At 44.1% G+C, this 24,647-nt stretch overlaps 1 protein-coding gene across 3 annotated transcripts in view; it reads left to right on the top strand.

Annotated features, from left to right (window-relative positions):
- The window catches only part of LOC126484182 (uncharacterized), a 166,327-nt gene that overhangs the window by 37,616 nt on the left and 104,064 nt on the right, over positions 1-24,647 (top strand). For all 3 annotated transcript variants that reach the window (XM_050107592.1, XM_050107593.1, XM_050107591.1), the window contains exon 2: positions 23,267-23,393. In XM_050107592.1, the coding sequence (XP_049963549.1) occupies positions 23,267-23,393 (127 nt within the window). The remainder of the gene's footprint in view (positions 1-23,266; positions 23,394-24,647) is intronic.

The following is a 24,647-nucleotide window of genomic DNA, read 5'->3' as shown; positions in this document are numbered from 1 at the left end:
TCCTTGCTCGATGGCTGCAGCGTTTTTACTGCATAATTGGTAGCCATCTTGCGCACACTGGACCATATCCGCTCCTGTTCAGGACTATCCTTCACTATCTGTAATGACTCATTGAGCGGTTTGCATGCTATCGGCCAGTGCTTCCCTTGCCACCCATTGGTCATCGCTATCCAGGACTCCTTTTCTCTCCTTGCTCATTGTGGATGATCGGTGGTTTTCATTTGGACCCCAGGCCATGTTGGGATTCCTGGCAAGGAACTTGCCGATCAACTGGCTATATTAGCTACTACCAGGTCATCTCTTGCTATTGGCATTCTGGAAATAGACCTTCGCTCGACATTACTTTGTCAGGTTTTGGGCCTTGGGATGCAGAATGGCACATACTTTCCCCGCCGAACAAGCTCTGAGGGATTGAGGATTCTACAATTCTGTGGCCGTCCTCCTTATGGGCCTCTAATAAGGCCTCTGTCGTCCTACGCTGGCTCCGCATTGGCCTTACTTGGCTGACTCACGGTTATCTCCTCCGTTGTGAGGACCCCCCTCTCTGTTGTTGTGGATCAATGTTGACTGTGGCTCACATCTTATTGGACTGTCCCAATCGAGCCACCCTGCGATGAATTTTAACTTTTCAGACTCGCTACCCCTTGTGTTGGCTGACACTGCCTCAGGGGCGGATCTCATTTTACGTTTTATTCGTGATGGGGGTTTTTATCACTTTATTTAAGGGAGGGACCTTCCACCTTATTGGTGAGTGGAGGGGATGGCAGGCCCTCTTGCTCTCCCCTTCGCCCTGACTGGATTGGCTTCAACTGGGCTTGGTGGTTTACCCCGGCCCTCTGAATTCCCACTCCTTTCCTTATGGGGTCTGTTATGTCTTGAGCATCTCTCTTGTCTCATGTGCTTCTTCCTTCACACCCCTGTCATTAGTCACTTTCTTTCCCTCACCTCTTCTTCTTCCCTTTTCTTTCCTTCCCTGTCAATAGTTTATCATTTAGTTCTCTCGTCTAATATGGAATTTTATTTATTTTAGTTAATTCAAGGTCTGAGGGACTGATGACCGCGTAGTTTGGTCCCTTCTCCACCCAACCAACCATAACTGGGTTAGGGACACGCAATTCGACAAAGTGGCGTACAGTAAAAAGATTTGTGTCACACCATTGAGCCACACGAAATAATAATAAATAATAATAATAATAATAATAATAATAACCTGTATACATAATTAAGTTTGTACAGAACCCTCAGAGTACAACCCCTGCTCACATTTATCCAGAATTTTACCTCTGGAGGAATATTTTACCTAAGAGGATGCCATCATAATTAAGTCATACAGTACTGCCACATGCTCGTGATAAAAATAATGTGGTGGTGTCGTACTTAATAAGGTTACATTCCATTGTACTGCACTTTAATGAAATGTACATGCTAGACTTCTTTCATACTTAACAACTCACTGTAGGCCTACTAAAATGATGTAAGGCAAGAGAACATTACCTCTCAGAATTTTTGGAGTAATGCTCTCCTTAATGCACAATGCCTTCCTTGTAGCACACCTCTCAGTCTAGTTTATTGAACGTTTCTGTGATGCCCTGGCACTGACTTAAGAAACTGGTGAAGAAGTGTGCCCTTTTGATAGATAAGTTCCAAATAGTTGTTGTTGTGGTCTTCAGTCCTGAGACTGGTTTGATGAGTTCCAAATTAGACTAGTGTAATATATGTTTTATAGATATGTGTTAACAGGGACATTAAAACATGAAGAATAATGAGTACTTCATTGGCGACTGAGCAGCACTGCTGTATGGTGGTAGCAGTCAGTGCACGCCACGATGGTGCTGAGAGTACTGGTTTTTGTTCGTGTTGTACTGTTCCTGTTAATACGTACTATAAAACAAATATTGCACGAGACTAATTTGGGACCTCTCTATCAATAATAATAATGGCATCTGTCCATCCTTGAGGGATGATGGTGTAGCATGCTTGGTTCAGAGTCTGCAGCGTCTGCTGTGGCTAAAAAGTCCCACTCGAGAGTGGCAGTCCCTACTGCAGTTTGGACATGTGAAATTTGAGGGACTTCGAACAGAAGCCGCTCTGTCTCTTTGCTTTGTCCTCTTCCTGATTTGTTCCTGTGTGCGTTCGTCCTCTGAGAGCTTGACGCCGTTGCGCACAGTTACTCACCACTTGACACGGTCATCTGCAATGCTTTCCCAGCGACTTGGATTGATTCTGGTCTTGGTCAGGTCTCTCTTGCAGACATCCTTGAAACGAAGATGCGGTCGTCACACTGGCCTCACACCTTCCTGAAGTTCGCCGTACAGCAGCTGTTTCGGTATCCGCTCAGGATCCATGCGCCTAACATGTCCCAACCATCTTAGACGTCAATGACTCAGAAGTGCAAAGATGCTGGTTGTGCTTGCACGATGAAAGACTTCGGTGTTGGGTACTCTATCTCTCCAAGAGATCTGAAGGATCTTCCGGAGACAGCGGAGATGGAAGCTGTTGAGTCGAGATTCATGCCTAGAAAGAGTTGTCCATGTCTCACAGCTATAGAGAAGGGTGCTTATAACACAAGCGTTGTAGACTTTTAATTTAGTTTTTGTGGTAAGCAGTCCGTTGTTCCATATTCTGTTTTTCAATCTAGCCATGACAGATGATGCGTTTGCGATTCTGTTAGTAAGTTCAGTGTCCATGGACAAGTTGCTACATATTGTGGATCCCAAGTAGGTAAAGTCATCAACTATCTGGAGAGGATTGCCATCAGTGCTAATGGATGGAAGGTTGGTAGTGCTCTGCGCCATGATCTTAGTCTTTTGAAGGCTGACGAGTAGACCAAACTTTTCACAGGCATTTGATAATTTGTTGATTATATACTGCAGCTCATCTTCTGTGTTCGCTACTAGAGCTGCATCGTCCGCATATAACAACTCACGGATAACGACTGTATTTACTTTGGTCTTGGCCTTGAGGCGAGCAATATTGATAAGATTTCCATCAGACCTCGTATGTAGATACACTCCCTCCTCACAGTCTTCAAAGGCAAATCTGAGCAGAAGGGAAAAGAAAATCCCAAACAATGTAGGAGCTAACACACACCCCTGTTTCACACCGCTATTAACAGGGAATGCTTCTGATGTTCTACCGTTGAAGCAAATTGTTGCTTGTGTTTTCTCATGGAAAGAGACAATTATCTGCAGTAGTTTAGGTGGGCATCCAATCTTCTGCAACAGTTTGAAAAGCCGATTTCTGCTCACTAAATCAAATGCTTTAACAAGGTCAATGAAAGCAATATAAAGTGGCCTCTGCTGCTCACGACATTTCTCTTGTAGCTGTCTTAAGGAGAAGATCATATCTACGGTTGATCGGCCAGGCCTGAAGCCACACTGAGATTCTGGGTAGATTCTGGAAGCTAAGATCTGTAATCGCATTAGGATGACTCTTGTATAAGCTTTCCCGGCTACACTTAGTAATGAAATGCCTCGGTAATTGTTACAGTCACTTCTGTTCCCTTTCTGTTTATATAGAGTAACTATCCTCGAATTCCGCATACTCATCGGGACATAACCTTCTTCCCAGCTGGTTGTGATAAGTGAATATAAACGTTTGAGAAGAACAGACTTGTTATACTTAATAACCTCTGCAGGGATCCCATCTTCACCTGGAGCCTTTCCGTTAGCAAGAGAATCTATTTCTCTACTAAGTTCTTCCATAGTAGGCATTGCATCTAGTTCTTCCATAACTGGCATTTGTTTGATGGCGTCACATGCATCCTTGCTAACTTCATTCTCGACTGCATACAACTCGAGGTAGTGTTCAACCCAGCGTTCCATTTGTTTGCCTTCATCAGTAATGACTTCACCCGTCTTGGACTTCAGAGGAGCTGTTTTCCTGACAGTTGGTCCAATTGCTTTCTTAATACCATCGTACATTGCCTTAGCATTCCCAGAGTCAGTCGCTTTCTGTATACCTACACATAAATTCAGCCAGTAGTTATTTGCGCATCTCCTTGATGTTTGCTGTGCCCTGTTCTTTGCTTTTCGTAGGTCATCTCGAGTTCTTTCATTTGGGTTTCTTTTGTAAGCAAGCAGGGCTTTCCGTTTGGCCTCAGTGACTGGTTTCATTTCTTCCAAATTTTGCTCGTACCAGTCCTTATTTCTTTTTCCTTTTATTCCATAGGCCAATACTGCTGAGTTGTAGATTGCACCCCAGAGTTTTGCCCATTTCTTATCAACATTCCTTTCTGCTTGCACGTTTCCTGGGAAAGCACTTTCAAAATTACTGGCAAAATCCTGCTTTCTTTGTGTGTCATGAACATGATCTGTGTTGATACGGGGATGACCTCTCGGTTTAGCGTGGTGACATTTCTTAGGAGTGAGCCTCAATGTGCACGCCACTAGGGCATGGTCTGTGTTGCAATCAGCACTATGATAACTTCGTGTCAGTAGCACATTTTTGAGACCAGTACGCCTAGCTATGACTAAGTCAAGTTGATGCCAGTGATCTATCAAAAAGGTACAAAAATTCCACAATAAAAATGATTTTGTTTGTAATGGGCAAGAATTCGACACTTTTGGCCAACACTTGGCATTGTATGAATACGTGATGAAAAATATTTGTTTGGGTTGACTCCAGCTACACATTTGCAAAAGCAAAATTTCAGATATCTGGCAAAACACCAGATAAAATGCATTTGATGACTTTTAGGAGGGATGCCCAAAATATATCTCTGTTCTGTGTGGTTAAAGAAGAGAAATTCCACATAGGAATATCAATGAGGTAGGAAAAGGTAGATTGCTGCATACTGTAAAAAAGACACATTACGTTCCAGACAGGCACAATTAAAAACACCTACACAAAGCTTTCAGCCATAGCCTTCATCAGCAAAAGAGAAACACATGCCATTCATATACACACGCAAGCACACCTCATGCACACATGACCATCAACTGCGGCATCTTAGGTCAGAATGTGACCATCATGTGGAATGGCATGGAATGGCAGCAGGAATCTGGAGGAGCAGGGAAGCGGAAGGAGTAGTAGTGTATGGGTGGGTGGGTGGGTGGGGGTGGGGGTGGGGGGTTAGAGGAACAATGTCTGTCAGTGTGCAGGGACTAGAATGCCAAAAGGTGCAGTATCAGGAGGTTGTGAGCCAATGAGGTGGGGAAAAACGGAGCGAAAAGGAGAGAGGAGCAGGGAAAGATAGGCAGGTAGTTCACAGAGGGCAGCAAAAGAAGAGGCTGGGAGACAAGAATGGGGAGGAGTTGATAGGAGTGCTGAGATGGAATTTGTTAGGTAGAGTGTGTGGGGACAGTATGTTACTGTAGGTTGAGGTCAGGATAGTTATGGGAGACATCTGCGCAGTACAGGAAAGCTGGTAGCGGAGGGGAGGAACTAGATGGCTCAGATAGTGAAGCAGCCATTCAAATCAAGCATGTCATTCTCCACTGCATGTTGTGCCACAGGGTGGTCTACTTTGTTCTTGGCCACAGTTTGATGATGGCCGTTCATCCTGGTGGACAGCTGGTTGGTAGTCATACCAATATAAAAATATGTGGAATGGTTGCAGCAGAGGTGGTAAATGATATGACTGCTTTCGCAGGTGGCCTGCTCTCTGATGGGGTAGGATAAACGTGTGGCGGGACTGGAATCAAAGTATGGTGCAGGTGGATTGGGCAGGTTTTGTACCTGGGTCTTCCACAGGGATGTGGTCCTTGGGGCAAGGGGTTGGGATTGGGAGTTGCGTAGGGATGGACTAGAATGTTGTGGAGGTTGGGTGGGTGATAGAACACCACTTTAGGAGTTGCAGGAAGGATCTTGGTTAGGATGTCCCTCATTTCAGGACATGATGATAGGTAATCAAAGCCCTGGGGTACTCCTTTCTGGCTGGTTCTTGGAGGGTGGTGGGAAGGATTGGGGTTATGAGAGGAAGTGGCACAGGAGATCTGTTTGTGGACTAGCTTTGGGCGATAGTGCCTGCCTGTGAGGGCGTTGGTGAGACCCTCAGCATACAGAGCAAGGGAGTTCTTGTCACTTCAGAAACACCTCCCACGGTGGCCAAGCTGTAAGGGAGGGATTTTTGCTGTGAAAGGGATGACAGGTGTTGAAAGGGAGGTACTATAGGTGGGTGATGGTTTTCATGTGGACATAGGTATGGGTGGAACTATCAGGGAGGAGGAGATCAATGTCAAGGAAGGTGGCACTCTGGTTTGAGCAGGACCAGGTGAAGCATATGGGAGAGGCGGTGGTGTGGTTGTGAAGCAATAAAGATAAGGTGTCCCGGCCCTGAGTCTAGATCATGAAGATATCAGCAGTGAACCCTAACCAAACTAAGGGTTTTGGGTGGCTGGGAAGGCTTCATCTAGAAGGCCCGTATACATGTTGGCATAGCAGGGTGCCGCGCGGGTGCCCATTGTTCTGCCACAGATTTGTTTGGATACATTCTCTTCAAAGGAAATTTAGTTATGGATCAGGATAATGTTAGGAAGGTGTATGAGTGGTTTGGAGTCTGAAGAACATTGTGAAAGATAGTACTCAATAGTGGTAAGACCAAGGGCATGAGGGATGTTGGTGTATAGGGAGATGGTGTCAACAGTGACAAGTAGGGATCCAATAGGTAAAGGGGTGGGGATTGTGGAGAGTCGGTGATGGAAGTGGTTGGTATCTTTGAAGTGGGAGGCTAGATTATGGGCAATTGGTAGGAGGTGTTGGTCAGTGAGGGCCAAAATTCTTTCAATGGGGGAATATTAACCAGCCACAATGGGACATGTAGAAGGTGTGTGTATGGGGAGTCATAGTGGTGAGAAGGGAAATGGGTTTGGGGGAGAGATTCTGGCAGGGGACTAAGGCTCTAAGCAGGGATTGGAGGTTGAGTTGGACTTCTGGGATGGGATCACTATGGTAGAGTTTATAGGTGGAGGAATCAGGTAATTGGCAGAGATCTTCTACCAGGTAGTCACTGCTATTCATAACAAGAGTGGTGGGATCTTTGTCTGTAGGTAGGATGATTAGGTCAGGATTTGTTTTAGGTTGTGTATGGCTATTCTTTCTTTTGCTGAAAGGTTGGTACTCTTTAGTGAAGAACCTGTGGAAGGATGGTGATGCTAAGTTGGGAAGGTGACCAACAAGTGGTTAGCTGGAGGGAGGAATGTATCATGGTTGGATAGTGGTATGAGAGGCAGGGTTCAGTATTGAAATTAGGTTGGAAGGATTGGCGACAGAGAAGTTCTTCCATGGGAGGTATCTGGAGAAGGAGAGTAGATTTTTGACAAGCGCAGGTGTAGGGCTAAAGAAGAGGCCTGTGAATAGAACTGAAACTTCTATGGAGCTGGGTGTTTTGGTGGGAATGTTAATGCAACAGCGTTATGGGAATGTTTCAGCTCTGGATTTTGTGGAGTGTTGGTAGGGAGTTTTGATGGATGTGGCAAGTTGGTGAGGTTTAGGTGCTGTGAGAGGTGGATGAGGGGGAATACAGTGGATAGGATAGGGGTTGTAGAGTGGGGTCCTGACATGGGAGAATATTAGCTGGTTAGATAAGTTATGGGGGTGCGTTTTTGGAATCCTCCTCCAGGTGTGCTGGAGAGCAAGGAATGCAATTTCAAAGATCTGAGATATAGAGTAGGGGTTGCACAGTAGTAGTATCTTGCGGAGGGAACGAGGTAATTCTGGGATGCCTGTGCGACGGAGATGAATTTTTGCAGTACCAGGGACTGGCAGAATTCGAAAAGGTGAAGGTCATTGTGAAATGAGGGGTGGGATCCAGGGAAAGGAATTTTTATGGTTAGGTAATTTGGAGGACCCATGGTTTAGGCAGCATTTGGGAATTAGGATATGGGACTGGGCTTTAGCCAGGGAAAGGGGTACCTTCTGAACCAGTGCAGAAAGATAATCCAGTGATCCATTATGGCAGGGACGCTGTAAAGAAAATGGGAAAGATGCGGTGATGGACAAAATTAGGTGTTGATGGTTGTGAGAGGAGCTGGATAAGAGAAAAGATGCATAAAAAATACATCAAAGACATGCAGAAACACATACAGATAAGTGAAAGTACGCACAGATATCCAAAAATACACACAAGTACATAAAAAGGCAAGAAACCATGCAAAAAAAATATGCACAAGTATGTTAAAAACGTACAGAAACATGGAGGAAATGAACGAACAAGGTTGGGAGTGTGTGCGAGTTGTGATAAGGGAAGAGAGGGGAGGTGGAAGGGTTAGGTCAACTATCATAAGTTTGTGTGGCGTGGGTAGGTGTGGAAATAAGAATCTAAAGTATGTCAGGCAAAGGGTTGAAGTGGGAGTAATAGGAAGTAATATTGCTATGACTATTGTAGGAATTCTGGGGCATCAGATGCTGCATCAACAATCCACATGGTCATGAAGCCGGTGTTGTGCGTGAACGATTGTTGATACAGTGTAGCTCGGAAGTAGAAGCGGTATGGCGGGTGGTGAATAAACATAAGAAAGGAGAAAAAGTAGATACACTGAGAACAGTAATGCTATAGAGAAGAGTAACAAAGGAAAATAACACAGGGTTGTAGAATGGAAGAAAAGCTGCTCGCAAAAATCGAACAGTAGAAACTGCACATACGAACATCAAGAATGTAGGGGAAGGTAGATGGCTAATTACCGTAAAGAAGACACTTTAAGTTGCAGAAGAACACAATGAAAGGAAACTTACATATAGCTTTCGACCACAGAGAAGCAGGTGCGTGCGTGTACACGCGCGCACGCACGCACACACACACACACACACACACACACACACACACACACACACACACACACGTGCGCACAAGCACAAGCACAAGCACACCACACTCAAACATGATCACTGATTCCAGCAGCTCAGGACAGAATACAACTATCATGGCCGATGGCAGCAGCGATCTGGAGGGGGCGTTCTTTTTCTTCTTTCGTAGGTTCATTCACTGCCTCCCATACCACATCTACTTCCGAGCCACCCTGTATCAATGACCGTCCATGTGGATTGTTGATGCAGCATTTGCTTCCCCATATTCTTTCTTCTAATAGTTATAATTCTATTTATTCCTATTCATCTCACTACATCTCTCATCATGACATATTTTAGTGTCTTTCTTCCCACACCTGCTTGTACCACACAAACTTATTATCTTTGACCTGACCCATCCCCCCTCCCCCACTCGCCCTTATCGCAAAATGCACATGCACCCATACCTCATCCCTTCCTTTTCCCCAAATTGTATAAGTTTTTAATGTACTTTTACATGGTTTCACTCATTTTTACATATTTTTGCGTATCTATGTGTACTTTTGTTTATATATACATTTTTCTGCACATATTTACATATTTTTTACGAGTCTTTTTTCTTATCCAGCTCCTCTCACAACCATCTACACCTATTTTTCCCATTTCCATGTCATTCCCGTTTCCTTTACACCATTCCTGCTGCAATGGTCCTCTGCTGTATCTTTCTGCACCATTTCAGAAAAGTACCCTTTCCCTGGCTAAAACCCAGTACTACGTCCTATTTCTCAAATGGTGCTCACAGTGAAAATTACTTTCTCTGGATCCCACCCCACCTTTGAAAGTGACCTTCGTGCTTTCAGAGCCCACCAGTCCCTGGTTCTTGTGAACCTGCTGCTGCAAAAACACACATCCATGTCCCAGGCATCCCAGAACTACCTCTGTTCCCTCCACAAGATAATACTACTGTACAACCCCTGCTCTATATATCACATCTCTGAAATTGTGCCCCTTGCTCTCCAGCACTGCTGGAGGAGCATTCCAACCACCACCCCCATAACTTATCTAACCAGCTAATATTCTACTGCCATGTCGAGGCACCATTCTACAGCCCCTATACTATCCACTGTGTTCCTCCTCATCCACCTCTCACAGCACCTAGACCTCACCAACTTGCCACATCCATCAAAACTCCCTACCAACACTCCACAAAATCCAGAGCTGGAACATTCCCATAACACTGTTGCGTTAACATTCCCACCAAAACACTCAGCTCCATACAAGTTTCAGTTCTATTCATAGGCCTCATCTGTAGCCCTACACCCGGACTTGTCAAAAATCTACTCTCCTTCTCCAGGTACCTCCAGTGGAAGCACTTCATTGTTGCCAATCCTTCCAACCTAATTTCAACACTGAACCCTACCTCTCCCCTTTCATACCACTATCCAACGCAGCCTCCAATCTCTGCTTAAAGCCTTAGGCCCTTCCTACAACCTCTCCCCTGAACACATTTCCCTCCTTACCCCTATGACACCCTACACCCACGCACGCACGCACGCACGCACACACACACACACACACACACACACACACACACACACCCCCCTTCTACATGCTCCCCAAACTCCATAAACCCTGTGATACCTGGATGACCATTGTGGCTAGTTATTGTGCCCTAACTGAAAGAACTCCAGCCCTTACTGAGCATCACTTCCAACCAGTTGCCCGTAATTGAGCCTCCCACATCAAAGATATCACCCACCTCCTTCATCGACTCTCACCATCCTAACCCCTTTACCTCCTGAATCTCTGCTCGTCACAGCTGATGCCATCTCCCTGTACACCAGCGTCCCTCATGCCCGTGGTCTTACCGCTGTTGAACACTATATTTCCCAATGTTCTTCAGGCTCTAAACCCACTTCCTCATTCCTCTCTTACCTTACTAACATTATTTTAAACCACAACTCCATTGCCTTTGAAGGGAAGGTATACAAACAATTCCGCGGCACATTCACCCACATGGCACCCTCCTACGCCAAACTGTTTATGGGCATCTAGAGGAGACCTTCCTGGCCTCCCAAACGTCAAACCCTTTGTCTGGTTCAGGTTCATTATAGATATCATCATGATCTGGACTTGGAGGAGGCGAGACACCCTTTCTTCATTCCTTCACACCTCACCATCTTCTCCTCCTCCGTCCACACCTCTGTCCGCATTATACCCACCAACCACCAATAGTACCTGCATTTCATCAGCTGTCATCCCTTTCACAACAAAAATCCCTCCCATACAACCTGCCCACCCGGGGATGGCATATCTGCAGTGAACCACATCCTTTGCTACGGCTTTGATTACCTATCATAATGACCTGAAATGAGGGACATCCTACCTGAGATTCTTCCCACCTCTCCTAAAGTGGCGTTCCATTGCCCACTCATCCTCCACAGCATCCTAGTCCATCCTTATGCCAACCCCAATCCCAACCCCTTACCACAAGGATCATATCCCTGCAGATGCTGAGGAAGCAGAGGCTGCTGCACTCTCGATTAAAAACGGAACGCATAAATAACGACAAGCAATGTTGGTAGAGATTTGTACATCCGTGAAAAGATCTATGTGCAAAGCGTACAACAACTACCACCGTCGCACTTTAACAAAAGATCTGGCAGAGAACCCAAGAAAACTGTGGTGGTATGTAAAATTACTAAGTGGGTCTAAGGCTTCCATTCAGTCCCTTGTTGACCAGTCTGGTGTGGCAGCTGAAGATAGCAAAACAAAAGCTGATGTTTTAAATTTCACATTCAACAAATCATTCATTTAGGAGAATCATACAAACATGCTGTCATTTGACCCTCAGATAGACTCCCGTATGGACGACATACTAATTAAGACAAAATTTCCAGTTGGTGTGGTGAATGGCACTAGCCCTAAATTTGGAAAAAATCTAAGTTAATGCAAATGAGTGGAAAGATCGATTCTGTAATGTTTGTATACAGTATTACTAGTGTCCTGCTTGACAGACAGGTCATTTAAATATCTGGGCATAATTTAGCAAAGCAAGTTGAAATGGATTAGCATGTGAGAATTGTGGTAGGGAAAGTGAATGGCTGACTTTGCTTTATTGGGAGAATTTTAGGAAAGAGTGGTTCACTTGTAAAGGAGACTGCATGTAGGATGCTGATGCAACCTATTCTTGAGTACTGCTTGAGTGTTTGGGATCCATTTCACGTCAGACTGAAAGAAGATGTTGAAGCAATTCGGAGGCGTGCCGTTGGATTTGTTACCAGTAGTTTCAAACAACACGTAAGTGTTACGGAGATGCTTTGGGAATCCTTGGAGGGAAGACGATGTTCTTTTCAATAAACATTAACGAGAAAATGTAGAGGAGAGGAATTTGAAGCTGATTGATGACCTATTCTATTGCTGCCATCATCCATTTTGCGTAAGGACCCCAAAGATAAGAAATGAGAAATTAGGACTCATATGGAGGTATACAGACAGTCGTTTTTACCTCGCTCTTTTTGTGAGTGGAACAGGAAAGGAAGTGGTGGTACAGGGTACCCTGTGCCCTATACACTGTACAGTGGCTTTCGGAGTGTTGATTAAGTGTAGATATAGAAGATTCAGGTGCAAGACCTGCCAAATCCACCCACCCATCACTTCCTATTCCATTCCTGTCACAGGTTTACCCTACCCCATTGGGGGATGGGCCATCTGTGAAAGCAGCCATGTCATTTACCAGCTCTGCTGCAACCATTGCACAGCTTTCTATATTGCCTTGACTATCAAATAACTGTCCACAAACTAGTAGAAGCCAACCTCGGGGAAGATCAGTTTGGATTCCGTAGAAACACGGGAACACGTGAGGCAATACTGACCTTACGACTTATCTTAGAAGAAAGATTAAGGAAAGGCAAACCTACGTTTCTAGCATTTGTAGACTTAGAGAAAGCTTTTGACAATGTTGACTGGAATACTCTCAAATTCTAAAGGTGGCAGGGGTAAAATACAGGGAGCGAAAGGCTATTTACAATTTGTACAGAAACCAGATGGCAGTTATAAGAGTCGAGGGACATGAAAGGGAAGCAGTGGTTGGGAAGGGAGTAAGACAGGGTTGTAGCCTCTCCCCGATGTTGTTCAATCTGTATATTGAACAAGCAGTAAAGGAAACAAAAGAAAAATTCGGAGTAGGTATTAAAATTCATGGAGTAGAAATAAAAACTTTGAGGTTCGCCGATGACATTGTAATTCTGTCAGAGACAGCAAAGGACTTGGAAGAGCAGTTGAATGGAATGGACAGTGTCTTGAAAGGAGGATATAAGATGAACATCAACAAAAGCAAAACAAGGATAATGGAATGTAGTCTAATTAAGTCAGGTGATGCTGAGGGAATTAGATTAGGAAATGAGGCACTTAAAGTAGTAAAGGAGTTCTGCTATTTGGGGAGCAAAATAATTGATGATGGTCAAAGTAGAGAGGATATAAAATGTAGGCTGGCAATGGCAAGGAAAGCGTTTCTGAAGAAGAGAAATTTGTTAACATCCAGTATTGATTTAAGTGTCAGGAAGTCATTTCTGAAAGTATTCGTATGGAGTGTAGCCATGTATGGAAGTGAAACATGGACGATAAATAGTTTGGACAAGAAGAGAATAGAAGCTTTCGAAATGTGGTGCTACAGAAGAATGCTGAAGATTAGATGGGTAGATCACATAACTAATGAGGAGGTATTGAATAGGATTGGGGAGAAGAGAAGTTTGTGGCACAACTTGACCAGAAGAAGGGATCGGTTGGTAGGACATGTTCTGAGGCATCAAGGGATCACCAATTTAGTATTGGAGGGGAGCGTGGAGGGTAAAAATCGTAGAGGGAGACCAAGAGATGAATACACTAAGCAGATTCAGAAGGATGTAGGTTGCAGTAGGTACTGGGAGATGAAAAAGCTTGCACAGGATAGAGTAGCATGGAGAGCTGCATCAAACCAGTCTCAGGACTGAAGACCACAACAACAACAACAAGGATGAATGGCTACCACCAAACTGTGTCCTAAAGCAAAGTAGACCACCCTGTGGCATGACATGCAGCGGAGTATAACATGCTTGATTTGAATGGCTACTTCACTACCCGAGCCATCTGGATCCTCCCCTCCACCACTGAACTGCACAGATGGGAATTATCCTTACAACACATTCTCTGCTCCCTTAATTATTCTGGCTTCAACCTACACTAACATACTGTCCCCACACACTCCACCCAACAGTTTCCACCTCCTTTCTCTTATCATCTCCTCCCCATTCTTGTCTCTAAACTTCTTCATTTGCTGTCCTGTGCCGGCGGACCTACCCATCTTTCCCCAATCCTCTCGTTTCCTCTCCCAACCTCCTTTTCCCACAACCTTCTGGTACTGCACCTGTTGGTATTCTAGTCCCTGCACACTTTGCCAGACAGCATTCCCCACGCATACACTACTATCCCTTCCCTTCCCTTCCCCCTCTACATTGCTGCTGCCATCCCACATGGTAGTTGCATTCTGGCCTGAACTGTTGGAGTTGGCAGTTATGTGTGCATGAGGTGTTCTTGCTTGTGTGTATGAATGGTATGTGTTTCTCTGTTTCTCTTTTTCTGATGAAGGCTGTGGCCAAAAACTTTCTGTAAGTGTCTTTTAACTGTACCTGTCTGGAACTTAATGTGTTGTCTTTACAGTAAGTAGCAATCTGTCTTTTTCTGCATTCTTGATAATATATTCCAGGATATTGCCCTTAATCTTCGGTGCCACTGGAGGCAAGCAGATTGGATCTCATGATACACTAATAATGACTTCAAAATAAATGAGAGTGCAGGAAGTTTCTATTATAATTTATTATGTCACAATCACCCACAAATATATAATATTCATATTACCGGTTTCAGTATTCACCTTACCATCTTCAGATGTGATTAACCCACTAAAAAGCATTTCCGAGTTATATAACAATTACAGTTAGGCACTTTGAAGATTGTGAAATATAAAATACATTATTATTTATTCATCCAAAAGAATATTTCAATGCTTGTACACTTCATGGAAGTAAAAATCAAATTGCAGAATGCTGTTTTCTTCAGAAGTATTTTGTTTGAGCAGACACACCATTTCAACTAAGACCTTAGATTTGTCATTCACATTTCCATTACCTGAAAGTTTTTGGCACTCATCCTTAAAATTTCTGAAGATAAATCTTGCTGCTATGTAATAGTTTAAAATTTGTAGCATTTTGCTTCACCCTGTAAATCATACAGCTGTCTGTATTGGGAATTTGTTATACTTTACCAATATTAAAATATGATCTTAGTGAGAAATTGAATATCCGTTCTTTTCCACCCCTTTTTGTCCATATCTTCCACTGCCAATATGTTCTCTGCACTGTCCTATCTATCAGGAGTGTCTGAACACCCCTATTTAATGCAGAATTAACCACTAGATGTCACAAGACGTGGGCCCACCAGTATAAAAAAAAGGGTGGGAGTATATTGTTGCCAGTAGAGGAGAAGTAACAGCAGAATGGGTCAGTTAAGGGAGATCAGTGACTTCAATTGTGGGCTAGTCATTGGGTGCCAACTGAGTAATAAATCCATCAGGGACATTTCAGTCCTCCTAAAACTGCCAATGTCAACTGTTGGTGATGTGGCTGTGAAGTAGAAACGTGAAGGAACCAAGGCCAGGCAAACCTCATGTCCTGACAGACAGGAATTGTCCAGCGTTCTATAGAGTAGCAGTTAAAAATTGCATGAAATCAACAGAAGGAGTCACTGGTGAGATCAAAAGTGCTACCAGCATTTCAGCAAGCACAGGGACTGTGCACAATAAGTTAAAAAGAATGGGGTACAGTGGTTAAGACTCTTTTCATAAGCCACACATTTTTGTAGTCAGTGCACACTTGAAGTGATGTAAAGAATGATGCCACCACACAACGTATAACAGAAATGAGTGATTTGGAGAGATGAATCACGCTATATCCAGTGGCAACTGATGAAAGATTTAGAGTTATTCAAAAACCTGGGAAAGGTTACCCTGCTATCATGAATAGTGCCAATGAAGAAGTATGGAGGAGGTGAAATTACAGTACTGGTATGTTTTTTGTGGTTAGTGCGTGGTTGCCGTATTGTGCTTAAGAAATTTCTAAATGCAGAAGGATGTAACACATTTTGCAGCATTGTGTACTGCTTACAGCAGAGGAACAGTTCGAGCACGATGATTGATCGTATCAGCATGACAATTTGCTGTGTCATAAAGCAGCATCTGTGAGGCAGTGGTTTATATACAATAACATACCTGTAGTGGACTGGCCTACCAAGACTCCCAACCTGAACCGAGTGGAACACCTGTGGGGTGAGTTAGAACATAGACATCACTCCAGACCCGAGCATCCAACTTCACTATTTCCTCTGGTTTTGTTTCATGAGGAACGATTGGCTGTCATTTCTGTACAGACATCCAGACATCTCATTGAAACTACCCCCAGCCGAGTTCAAGCTTTTGTAAACGTAAAGAGTGGATACACCCCATATTAATGTCTACTAGTTGGTGTTCAGATACTTTTGATCAGATACTGTATATGTATGAGTTGCTTTAAACTTAATAGCTAGAAATACCTCTATTCACTGAAATAGTGAATGTGAAGATACAGAGCTCCAGAAGTAAATGAGAAAACCTGGATGAGACATAAATGCTGTTATGTATTTTAAGAGAAAAGTGTATATGTAATTAATACAGGAATACTATATCCAAAAACAAAGATGATGTGACTTACCAAACGAAAGCGCTGGCAGGTCGATAGACACACAAACATACACACAAAATTCAAGCTTTCACAACCAACGGTTGTTTCATCAGGAAAGAGGGAAGGAGAGGGAAAGACGAAAGGATGTGGGTTTTAAGGGAGAGGGTAAGGAGTCATTCCAATCCCGGGAGCGGAAAGACTTACCTTAGGGGGAAAAAAGGACAGGTATACAATCGCACACACACCCATATCCAACCGCACATACACAGACACAAGCAGACATTTGTAAAGGCAAAGAGTTCCGACAGAGATGTCAGTCTAGGCAGAAGTACAGAGGCAAAGATGATGTTGAAAGACAGGTGAGGTATGAGCGGCGGCAACTTGAAATTAGCGGAGGTTGAGGCCTGGCGGATAACGAGAAGAGAGGATATACTGAAGGGCAAGTTCCCATCTTCGGAATTCTGACAGGTTGGTGTTAGTGGGAAGTATCCAAATAACCCGGACAGTGTAACACTGTGCCAAGATGTGCTGGCCGTGCACCAAGGCATGTTTAGCCACAGGGTGATCCTCATTACCAACAAATACTGTCTGCCTGTGTCCATTCATGCGAATGGACAGTTTGTCGCTGGTCATTCCCACATAGAAAGCTTCACAGTGTAGGCAGGTCAGTTGGTAAATCACGTGGGTGCTTTCACACGTGGCTCTGCCTTTGATTGTGTACACCTTCCGGGTTACAGGACTGGAGTAGGTGGTGGTGGGAGGGTGCATGGGACAGGTTTTACACCGGGGGCAGTTACAAGGGTAGGAGCCAGAGGGTAGGGAAGGTGGTTTGGGGATTTCATAGGGATGAACTAAGAGGTTACGAAGGTTAGGTGGACGGCAGAAAGACACTCTTGGTGGAGTGGGGAGGATTTCATGAAGGATGGATCTCATTTCAGGGCAGGATTTGAGGAAGTCGTATCCCTGCTGGAGAGCCACATTCACAATCTGATCCAGTCCCAGAAAGTATCCTGTCACAAGTGGGGCACTTTTGTGGTTCTTCTGTGGGAGGTTCTGGGCTTGAGGGGATGAGGAAGTGGCTCTGGTTATTTGCTTCTGTACCAGGTTGGAAGGGTAGCTGCGGGATGCGAAAGCTGTTTTCAGATTGTTGGTGTAATGGTTCAGGGATTCCGGACTGGAGCAGATTCATTTGCCACGAAGACCTAGGCTGTAGGGAAGAGACTGTTTGATGTGGAATTGGTGGCAGCTGTCATAATGGAGGTACTGTTGCTTGTTGGTGGGTTTGATGTGGACTGACGTGTGAAGCTGGCCATTGGACAGGTGGAGGTCAACGTCAAGGAAAGTGGCCTGGGATTTGGAGTGGGACCAGGTGAATCTGATGGAACCAAAGGAGTTGAGGTTGGAGAGGAAATTCTGGAGTTGTTATTCACTGTGAGTCCAGATCATGAAGATATCATCAATAAATCTGTACCAAACTTTGAGTTGGCAGGCCTGGGTAACCAAGAAGGCTTCCTCTAAGCGACCCATGAATAGGTTGGCGTACGAGGGTTCCATCCTGGTACCCATGGCTGTTCCCTTTAATTGTTGGTATGTCTGGCCTTCAAAAGTGAAGAAGTTGTGGGTCAGGATGAAGGTGGCTAAGATAATGAGGAAAGAGGTTTTAGGTAGGGTGGCAGGTGATCGGCGTGAAAGGAAGTGCTCCATCACAGCGAGGCCCTGAATGTGCGGAATATTTGTGTATAAGGAAGTGGCATCAATGGTTACAAGGATGGTTTCTGGGGGTAACAGATTGGGTAAGGATTCCAGGCGTTCGAGAAAGTGGTTGGTGTCTTTGATGAAGGATGGGAGACTGCATGTAATGGGTTGAAGGTGTTGATCTACGTAGGCAGAGATACGTTCTGTGGGGGCTTAGTAACCAGCTACAATGGGGAGGCCGGGATGATTGGATTTGTGAATTTTCGGAAGAGGGTAGAAGGTAGGGGTGCGGGGTGTCGGTGGGGTCAGGAGGTTGATGGAGTCAGGTAAAAGGTTTTGTAGGGGGCCTAAGGTTCTGAGGATTCCTTGAAGCTCCGCCTGGACATCAGGAATGGGATTACCTTGGCAAACTTTGTATGTGCTGTTGTCTGAAAGCTGACGCAGTCTCTCAGCCACATACTCCCGACGATCAAGTACCACGGTCGTGGAACCCTTGTCCGCCGGAAGAATGACAATGGATTGGTCAGCCTTCAGATCATGGATGGCTTGGGCTTCAGCAGTGGTGATGTTGGGAGTAGGATTTAGGTTTTTTAAGAAGGATTGAGAGGCAAGGCTGGAAGTCAGAAATTCCTGGAAGGTTTGGAGAGGGTGATTTCGAGGAGGAGGTGGGTCACGCTGTGACGGAGGACGGAACTGTTCCAGGCAGGGTTCAATTTTGATAGTGTCTTGGGGATTTGGATCGTATGGAGTAGGATTAGGATTGTTTTTCTTCGTGGCAAAGTGATATTTCCAGCAGAGAGTACGAGTGTAGGACAGTCCTACCCAGTCTGTTACCCCCGGAAACCATCCTTGTAACCATTGATGCCACTTCCTTATACACAAATACTCCGCACATTCAGGGCCTCGCTGTGATGGAGCACTTCCTTTCACGCCGATCACCTGCCACCCTACCTAAAACCTCTTTCCTCATTACCTTAGCCAGCTTCATCCTGACCCACAACTTCTTCACTTTTGAAGGCCAGACCTACCAACAATTAAAGGGAACAGCCATGGGTACCAGGATGGCCCCCTCATACGCCAACCTATTCATGGGTTGCTTAGAGGAAGCCTTCTTGGCTACCCAGGCCTGCCAACCCAAAGTTTGGTACAGATTAATTGATGACATCTTCATGATCTGGACTCACAGTGAAGAAGAACTCCAGAATTTCCTCTCCAACGTCAACTCCTTTGGTTCCATCAGATTCACCTGGTCCCACTCCAAATCCCATGCCACTTTCCTTGACGTTGACCTCCACCTATCCAATGGCCAGCTTCACAAGTCCGTCCACATCAAACCCACCAACAAGCAACAGTACCTCCATTATGACAGCTGCCACCAATTCCACATCAAACGGTCTCTTCCCTACAGCCTAGGTCTTCGTGGCAAACGAATCTGCTCCAGTCCGGAATCCCTGAACCATTACACCAACAACCTGAAAACAGCTTTCGCATCCCGCAACTACCCTCCCGACCTGGTACAGAAGCAAATAACCAGAGCCACTTCCTCATCCCCTCAAGCCCAGAACCTCCCACAGAAGAACCACAAAAGTGCCCCACTTATGACAGGATGCTTTCCGGGACTGGATCAGACTGTGAATGTGGCTCTCCAGCAGGGATACGACTTCCTCAAATCCTGCCCTGAAATGAGATCCATCCTTCATGAGATCCATCCTTCATGAAATCCTCCCCACTCCACCAAGAGTGTCTTTCCGCCATCCACCTAACCTTCGTAACCTCTTAGTTCATCCCTATGAAATCCCCAAACCACCTTCCCTACCCTCTGGCTCCTACCCTTGTAACCGCCCCCAGTGTAAAACCTGTCCCAGGCACCCTCCCACCACCACCTACTCCAGTCCTGTAACCCGGAAGGTGTACACAATCAAAGGCAGAGCCAAATGTGAAAGCACCCACGTGATTTACCAACTGACCTGCCTACACTGTGAAGCTTTCTATGTGGGAATGACCAGCGACAAACTGTCCATTCGCATGAATGGACACAGGCAGAAGTGTTTGTTGGTAATGAGGATCACACTGTGGCAAAACATGCCTTGGTGCACGGCCAGCACATCTTGGCACAGTGTTACACCGTCTGGGTTATCTGGATACTTCCCACTAACACCAACCTGTCAGAACTCCGGAGATGGGAACTTGCCCTTCAGTATATCCTCTCTTCTCGTTATCCGCCAGGCCTCAACCTCCGCTAATTTCAAGTTGCCGCCGCTCATACCTCACCTGTCTTTCAACAACATCTTTGCCTCTGTACTTCTGCCTAGACTGACATCTCTGTCAAAACTCTTTGCCTTTACAAATGTCTGCTTGTGTCTGTGTATGTGCGGTTGGATATGGGTGTGTGTGCGAGTGTATGCCTGTCCTTTTTTTCCCCCTAAGGTAAGTCTTTCCACTCCCAGGATTGGAATGACTCCTTACCCTCTCCCTTAAAACCCACATCCTTTCGTCTTTCCCTCTCCTTCCCTCTTTCCTGATGAAGCAACCGTTGGTTGCGAAAGCTTGAATTTTGTGTGTATGTTTGTGTGTCTATCGACCTGCCAGCGCTTGCGTTTGTTAAGTCACATCATCTTTGTTTTTAGATATATTTTTCCCACGTGGAATGTTTCCCTATTATATCCATATCATTAATACAGGAATACTATATAGGTAGGGAGTGAATACCATCCACTTTACATATGGAGTAGGGCCAACAGCAATCTAAAGGAAATTTAAAGCCAAGCCAACAAGGTGTCAGTTATAACGTTCTGTTGTTACTTTTCCACTTAATATTTTTCTCTGTCTGGTATTTTAAGTGCTGTTACATCTGCAGTAATACTAATGCATGCCCTGCCATTGTTATCAGCTACTGAAATAAACCACAATAATTGGAAACTGTAATGAATCACAGTTGGTGTCATTATGTTCCTTTTTTCCCTGATTTAGTTCATTATGGATAAAAGTATATTGATGTTCATCCTTAAGCTAGATACATTTTTTATTTCTTTGACATAATATTTAGTTTATTCTTTCATCTTAAATTCACTGTTTGGTGTTTTGTAAATTCCAGAAGTTTTAATGAAAAATGAAAAACTTTTGTAGTTATGTCGTGAGACATTATACTCTGACAGAAAAAAACCACAACACCAAAAAATTATTAATGTAGTGTAATAAAATTTCAGAAATATATTTGTCTAGGCAACATATTTAAGTATTAATATTGCAAGATCACAGGATAATGTAAGCCTGAGATAAACCATTGCAAATGTGAAGTGCTAGTACATTAATAATTGGTGCAACTACCAGAATATTGAATGTAAGCATGCAGACGTGCGTACAAAATTGTGTTTTGTAGGTACTGAATCGAGTGAGGTGGCACAGTGGTTAGCACACTGGACTCTCGCTCAGAAGGACAACAGTTCAAACCTGTGTCCGGCCATCCTGATTTTGATTTCCAATAGTTTTCCTAAATTTCTTCATGCAAATGCCGGGATGGTTCCTTTGAAAGGGTGCAGCCGACTTCCTTCACCATCCCTCCCTAATCTGATGGGACTGATAACCTTGCTGTTTGGTCCCTTCCTCCAAATCAACCAACCCATCAACCAACCAACAGACGCTGGATGTCAATTTGTGGGACGGGTTTCCATGCCTGTTGCACTTGGTTGGTCACTACAGGGATGGCTAATGCTGTTTGTGGATCACACTGGAGTTGTCGTCCAATGATGTCCTATATGTGCTCGATTGGAGACAGTTCTGGTGGTCGGGCAGGCCAAGGCAATGTGTCGACACTCTGTGCATGTTCAGTTACAGCAGTGTTATGTATGCTAGTTTTATCCTATTAGGAAAAACACTCGAGAATGCTGTTCATGAATGGCAGCACAGCAGGTTGAATCACCAGATCAATGTATACATTTGCCATCATGGTGTGTCATATAACCACAAGAGTGCTTCTGCTGTCATATGAAATTGCACCCAAGACCGAAACTCCAGGTATAGGTTCAGTGTGTCTAGCATGCAGACAGGTTGGTCCCAGGCCTCAACTGGCCTCCATCTAACCCACGCACGGCCATCACTAAGAGAGAACCAGCTTTCATCACAAAACACAACAGACCTCCATCCTGCCCTCTAATGCGCTCTCGATTGACACTACTGAAGTTGCAGATGGCAGTGGTTTGGGGTTGGTGGAAAGCACGTTACAGCGCATATGACTCAGAGCTGTCCTTGAAGTAACTAATTTGTAATAGTCATTGTGTTACCAGCTGATGTCATTGTGTTACCAATTGATGCTCAAATTGCTGCTGCAGATGCAGTACAATTTGCCAATGCTGTACACCAAACATGATGGTCTTCCCTCTTGGTAGAGCCATTTGGCCATCTGAAGCTTGCTCTTCCTGCGATTGAACATTCCTGTGACTGTCGCTGCCAGCAAAAATGTACAGTGGCTACATTCCTGCCAGGTCTTTCTTCAGTATTGCAGGAGGTACATCCAGCTTCTCATAGCCCTATTCCACAGCCTTGTTCGAAATCAGTGAGGTGCTGATAATAGTGTTTTTGTCATTTTAAAGGCGTTCTTGACTAACATAAACTTAGCAGTTGAATCTCAAAGGTAACTGATGCTCACAACTGGTACAGTGTGTATAATACGTAAAGCAAACCTGATTTGCATCCTCATAGTGGCCCTCCCAGTGACTGTCCAGAAATTTGAACAGATGTCAGCTTTCAGATGTAGAAACACACCTACCAACTTTTGGTTATGTTGCACAAATCTTTCTTGGTCTTGCAATTCTTTTTTCTGTTGTGTATTTGTAGAATTGTTCAAAACAACAGTCTTTCATGGACTTAATGGAGATATCATTGAAATTTCTTTCTGAACCCTTATGTGTGCAAGGTTGAAGATTATGTTTACTTCTGACTGTCATGGACTGAAATAATGTTTGTTGTTTGTAAGTGGAAGGAAAACTTAACTTTTTGTGAATCTGTAGTGATATTCAGATCACAGACACTATCCTAAATAGTTTTTCTTTGCTGTTATTATTGTGTGAATAAAATTAACTTCTTTTTGATTTTTTCAGTAAAAGTCGAGCATCGAGTTACACTTTTCTATTTGGCAAATGATGTCATACAGTACAGCAAACGGAAGAATTATGAGTTTGTGGAAAGTTGGGGTACTGCCCTGCAAAGGGCAACGACAATGGTCAGGTAGGTTTAATATTAGTTTTGTGCTGTGTTTTGTGTGTGATTTATTTATCATTTTCAGACTTATAAGGCGTAAAATCTATTTATAATTAAGATGCACTGATATGTCATAAAACAATGTGCAAACTAGTATCGGTCATTGCTGTATACAAATATTGAGATATCATCAAAGTAGCGAAGTGTAAAAAGTTCTTTGCAGTGTGTATTTTCTTATATTGTCAATAATACGAAATCTAGGAAAGTCTCTGAAGAAAGTTAAGTATTGTAAAAAGTCTATTTTGGAAGAAACCATCAGATTTCTAAGTAATTACTTTCTGATCACTGTCAGGAAATATGCACAGCAAATATGCCAATCTAGAGAATATGCTGGTCAGCGAAGTCAAATTTTGATTGTGTTCTTCCAACCATTCTCTATCACTTCTACCAGTATTGACAGGTACATTATCTTGCTTTAAAATTTCATCTCCCTGAGGGCAAGCATACACCATGTATTGGAAAACTTGATCTCAGTCGATGGACACATACACAAATCTAATACGAATATCCTCCCTATGGATTAATGATCCTGGTAAATGCTGTGAAAACACATTCCTGGAACATAATGCTGTCTCTTTCAAATTATGTCTTAATGGTTGCAGAGTATTCTTTTGTTCTGCTATGAAGCAGTGGATTTGACTCATTGGAGAATGCCACATATTGTCAGTTGCTGTAGTCCAACCTTAAAACTGTTAAAATGACTTACAGGAATGCAGGTGAGCAATGTCTTCAAAAACTGCCCTGTCATTTTCAAGGTACAAATGCAAAAAGAGATTGCAATGCACGGGAGTTTTAACTGTTGGTGACCAGAGCACCTCTGCAGCAAAAACCAGTAGGACAACAAAACACACACACATACACACACACACACACACACACACACACTAATAACAACTAGTGCCATACACACCCAAAGCCAACATTGTTATTAGTGAAGCATTAACCAACAATAAATAAGTGAGCAAATAGAGCAAATACTGTTAACTCCCCCCCCCCCCACCCCCCCCCCCCCCCCCCCCCCCCCCACCCCCCCCCCCTCCGTGTTGTTTAATCAGTTAGAGAAATATTCCAAACAGAATTTAGGCAAAAACCTCAATATCTCACTTGTTAATCTAATCTTAACAGATTCATTAGTGACACTAGTCCAGTAATTAGAAGTGCAAGTGGGATCAACAGTACCAAGACAGTGTTTTACAATCAAAGATATGTCTGACTACTGTA

The sequence above is a fragment of the Schistocerca serialis genome, chromosome 6 (assembly GCF_023864345.2).
Source record: "Schistocerca serialis cubense isolate TAMUIC-IGC-003099 chromosome 6, iqSchSeri2.2, whole genome shotgun sequence".
Lineage (NCBI taxonomy): Eukaryota > Metazoa > Arthropoda > Insecta > Orthoptera > Acrididae > Schistocerca > Schistocerca serialis.
This window is presented reverse-complemented; position numbering and strand designations above follow the sequence as displayed.